At 41.3% G+C, this 4,462-nt stretch overlaps 1 protein-coding gene across 1 annotated transcript in view; it reads left to right on the top strand.

Annotated features, from left to right (window-relative positions):
* LOC103594239 (ubiquitin carboxyl-terminal hydrolase 10-like) overlaps positions 1-4,462 on the top strand; it is a 43,310-nt gene that overhangs the window by 35,752 nt on the left and 3,096 nt on the right. The window contains exon 4 of the mRNA XM_008577446.1: positions 3,847-4,455. Within this exon, the coding sequence (XP_008575668.1) occupies positions 3,847-4,455 (609 nt within the window). The remainder of the gene's footprint in view (positions 1-3,846; positions 4,456-4,462) is intronic.

The following is a 4,462-nucleotide window of genomic DNA, read 5'->3' as shown; positions in this document are numbered from 1 at the left end:
TTCAAACCCGCTTAGACCGTTTTTTAGTCTGGACTACTTAGAAGCTGAAAGCCAAATTTTTTTTTTTTTTTTTTTTCCTTTTTTTTTGTCTTTTTTCGTGTCCGGCAACGGATCGCAACCCTCAGTGTCGCGCCCGTACGGGACCGGCAACGGGACCGCAACCCTCGGTGTTGCGCCCGCACCTCGCTCAGCCAGTGAGCGGGAACCGGTCTGTATGTGGGATCCAAACCCTCTGCCGCGCTCCCAAGTGACGCACTGTAGCAGTGCGCCACCGGGCTGGCCCGAAGCCAAATGTTTTCTTTGAGAGTTGGGGATTTGGATTCCCTACTTAGTTAACATGATCAGATTTATTAAAGGGGTTTTAATTATAATTTAGTTTTAACTGTAAACCTTGAAAAGACTAAACTTTTTATCTACAGTAACATCAGGAAGTGATTATATTGAAAATTATTAGCAGTCGTATAAGAAACATTAATATAGAAGACCATAAGGGAGCAAGCAGATCTAATAATAGCCTAGGACGAGTAGTAAAATAGATGAAGCTCTAGGGACCCAAAAGCCAGGCTGGTCAACCTTCTGAGCCTCTTTAATCTTCTAATGTCTTAGACTTCAGGCATCTGTGTCAGTGGGATTTCCCTCTGTCTGTGTGCTTTGCACATACTAAGCATGCTGCAAAATGTTTATCTAATGCTTATAGGCGTTCCATTTTTTTTCCTTCCACATCACTTTTCCTCTCTCCTTCAGTTAACGGCCTCACCCTCTTCCCAGTAGGTAAGCACCACCAGCTCTTCCTCTCCCCAGCCTGGGATTTTCTGATTCCACACCTCTCATCCACTTCTTCTTTACAGGCTGTTGTCCCTTTTCATTTACTTCTTCTTGGCTCTTTTTCTCAATTCTCTGCTGTCTTCTTTTTTTTTTTTTGGTCCTTTTTTTGAGACCAGCCGCACTGCGCTCAGCCAGCAAGCGCTGTGAGCGCACCGGTCATCCCTATGTAGGATCCGAACCCACGGCGGGAGCGCTGCTGCGCTCCCCGCGCCACACTCTCCCGAGTGCGCCACAGGCTCGGCCCTCTGCTGTCTTCTTTCAAATTTGTCTTTTATTCTGCTGAAAACATAACTAAAATCTTGCTGCTTTCTTGCACAGTTAGTGATAGGCCTACTTAAAGGTCCCTCTTTCTCCAAAGGTTTTTTTGGTTCTCTTGTGTTTCCATTACTTTTGTTTCTCTTACAGTGCCTACCCCACTGTATAGCAGTGAATCTGCCTTTCTTTTTAGGCTGTGCTCAGCTGTTGATGGCAAGGACTATTTTCATTTTTGTATGTCTGTCAGCTGTACAGTAGAATATCTGGAATTTTATAGACCCTCAGTATGTTTGTTGGATGAGTGATTTAGAATGCCTTATTCTGCTACCTCCCACCACAGCCAGTCACAACAAGCCACTTGCAGGGACACCTCATCAAGGCATACACTTTCATACCTTTGCCTTTTTTAGACAATTCCTAAAGTTTGAAATATCATATCTCCACCTTCCCCAAATCCAGTTACCTTCAGGTTCCACTGACCTGTCTATAGCCTCTGATTGAAATCGATCACTTTTTCCTGTGACTGGAAGCATTCTTTTTATAAAGCTGTTCCCAGCCTTGTCTCATCCTCCGTCTGCATTGTCGTCCTTGGTAGTTTGCATTTGTCTTCCTAGTAAACATAAACCCCTTGAGCAGGGACCTTGCCCTACTAATCTCTGTTGCCCATCCCCACCTCGCACCCCAGGCCACTGTACTGCAGGTACTGCAATGAACAGACTTTAAGAAATGCTGCGTTAGGATGTCATTATTCCATTTGAGCTGGTTCTCTTTCCCCCAACAAATCCACTGCCTATGTGACCTGAGTGTTGAGTTCCCATCTTCCCAATCAGTGTATTGATGGGATTGCTTAAAGCTGAGTTTGCCGGCCTCTCCCCACTCCTCCAGCATGACAGATTGGGCTCTGTCACAGCTCTCTGCCATGCAGTGCACGTGTGTCCACGGAGTGTTCCTCCATGAGAATAGGAACTGTTCTGGTTAAGAATCTGCCTTCTGTTTTTTGATGTGATCAAACACTATATTGGGTAAATGTTTTACTAATAGCCGTAGTGTATTAAAATGGTTCCACTCATGTTACATCGTATTCTAGAATGTTGTATTATCTGATAAGGTTGAGAATTGAGATGTGGAAGGCACTGTGTCTGTTGAAAATAATCAGTCTTGCATAAGCTTTGTGACACAATGCATGCCAATTTTTAATGTGATTTTATAACGTGTAACACAGTCTCTAAAGGGTACCGTCCCACATGGAGTGTTCTTCACTGCTTCAGGCACACCCACTGCAGTCCACGTAGCATTGCAGCCTCAACATATCATGGAATAGGTGATGCCTGGAAGCAAAACGGACAGTCATCCCCTAAGTATAAAAATAAAAATAAAAGACATTTCTCTTTGATGATTTCTTTTCAAAGTAAGGGAACAAAAAATAAATACTTAATGGCCAGAGGAATTAGATTGTCCTGTTGGTGGTTTTATATGTAAAGTTGCTATTAGATAGATATAATCATCATCAGTGTTCTTTTTGGGGGTGGCGGGGGAGGACCTGTGATATTGAAATGAATGGAGAAGACTTGGAGACTGTTGGGTCCCTGTCTTCCTCCCTCCTGCTCACTTGCATGTAACTGGCCCCTCTCTGGGTCTGTGCTTTGTCTTCTACAAAAAGACTTCTGAGGGTTTTTCCAAGGTAAAATATATTCAGTTCTCTGCAATAGAACACCATTCTTTGGGTATTATGATTCTTTTCTTGAAATAGATGCCTTGAAAAGAAAAATTGGTCTCCTATGCTAGACTTGAAGAAATCTTCAGTTGTGCAATAAAAGCTAATTATAAGGTGTCCTTTCTTACCTTAACTTCAAAATGTATAATTTCTTAAAATCAAAGGCTATATTGATGCTCGATATCTGTTGAAAGACACAATTGATGGTAATACTTAACCTAATTTCAGAGATGTGAACTATGAAAAAATGTCCATCTTAGCATGAGTGGAATATGTAGATTGTTGTTAACTGGGAGGAGATATTGAAGACTTCCAAAGAGACTTGTAAAAGTTCACATTCTTAACTTTATCTTTTGGTATTTTTGAAAGTGTCCTTACCACCCACGGAGTTAGTCCAATATGAGTTCACGTAGTGGACATTTACATGTGTTCATGCTAGGGCCATTTTCAGATGTCAGTTAAGGTTGTCAGCAAAGGAGACCAAGAGATGGTTAATTTGAAAGAGTGCTTCTGGAAACACACTTTTATATTTAAGATTCTTTGTGTAGTTTATATTTTTGGAATTATTAAATCACAGTAACTAAAGAAGCCTGTGTAAGATGTTTTAAGTTCCTAAGTTAATTGTCATGAATTTTTTAAAATTAAGTTTTCCAAAATACATATTCCCTTATCTCAGGTATAAAAATAAGCTATAATGAAGTCAGATTCCACTGAGGGTTGTTTTTAAACAGGCAAAATATTATTAGTTTTTTATCACAAATGTATTTTAATTTCCACTTTCTGAAAGTCTTCCTTAGTCACCTGGAGACTTCAAAGATGAGCCCGGGCTTCCGTTTTTCATATCCTCAAATTAAATATAATTTTGTAGTTATTTAATTTCAGCAGATTATTTATTCATCACAGAAATAAAATGTCATAGCTTTGTTAATTAAGAAAAGAATTTAAGGTTTCAGTTTTCAGAAATGAAAATGAGTAAATTATTGGTGCTTTTATAGTTTGTACAGCTGTTCTTAACTAGTGGGGTATTTACTGATCATTTTCTTTCTACACAGGACAGGAATATCAGAGAATTGAGTTTGGTGTTAATGAAGTAATTGAACCCGACGATTCTTTGCTGAGAAACCCCAGCTACAGTATTTCAAGCACATTGAATCCTCAGGCCCCTGAATTTATTCTCAGTTGTACAACTTCCAAAAAGACCCCTGATGGCATAGATAAAGACGTAAACTACAGCTCCATTGACTGCCAGTACCCAGACTCTGCCCTCGCTTTGGATAGCAGCTCTAATGTAGAGGCAGAAGTTTTGGACAATGATGGTGTCTCAGGTGGTCTTGGACAAAGGGAGCGTAAAAAGAAGAAAAAACGGCCACCCGGATATTACAGTTACTTGAAAGATGGTGGTGATGATAGTGTTTCCACAGAAGCCCTAGTCAATGGCCATGCCAATTCGGCAGTCCAGAACAGTGTCAGCACAGAGGATGCAGAATTTATGGGCGATATGCCCCCATCAGTTACGCCCAGGACTTGTAACAGCCCTCAGAACTCCACAGACTTCGTCAGTGACACTGTACCTGATGGTTCTTTCCCCAGAGCACTCGACAGTGATGCCAGGACTGCAGGGCAGCCTGAGGGGTGCCACGGGACTAATTTTGAACAATCCTGCCTCCC

Source organism: Galeopterus variegatus, unplaced genomic scaffold (assembly GCF_000696425.1).
Source record: "Galeopterus variegatus unplaced genomic scaffold, G_variegatus-3.0.2 Scaffold1513, whole genome shotgun sequence".
Classification (NCBI taxonomy): domain Eukaryota; kingdom Metazoa; phylum Chordata; class Mammalia; order Dermoptera; family Cynocephalidae; genus Galeopterus; species Galeopterus variegatus.
Note: the sequence above shows the minus strand (reverse complement) of the source record. Positions and strands in the feature narration are given on the sequence as shown.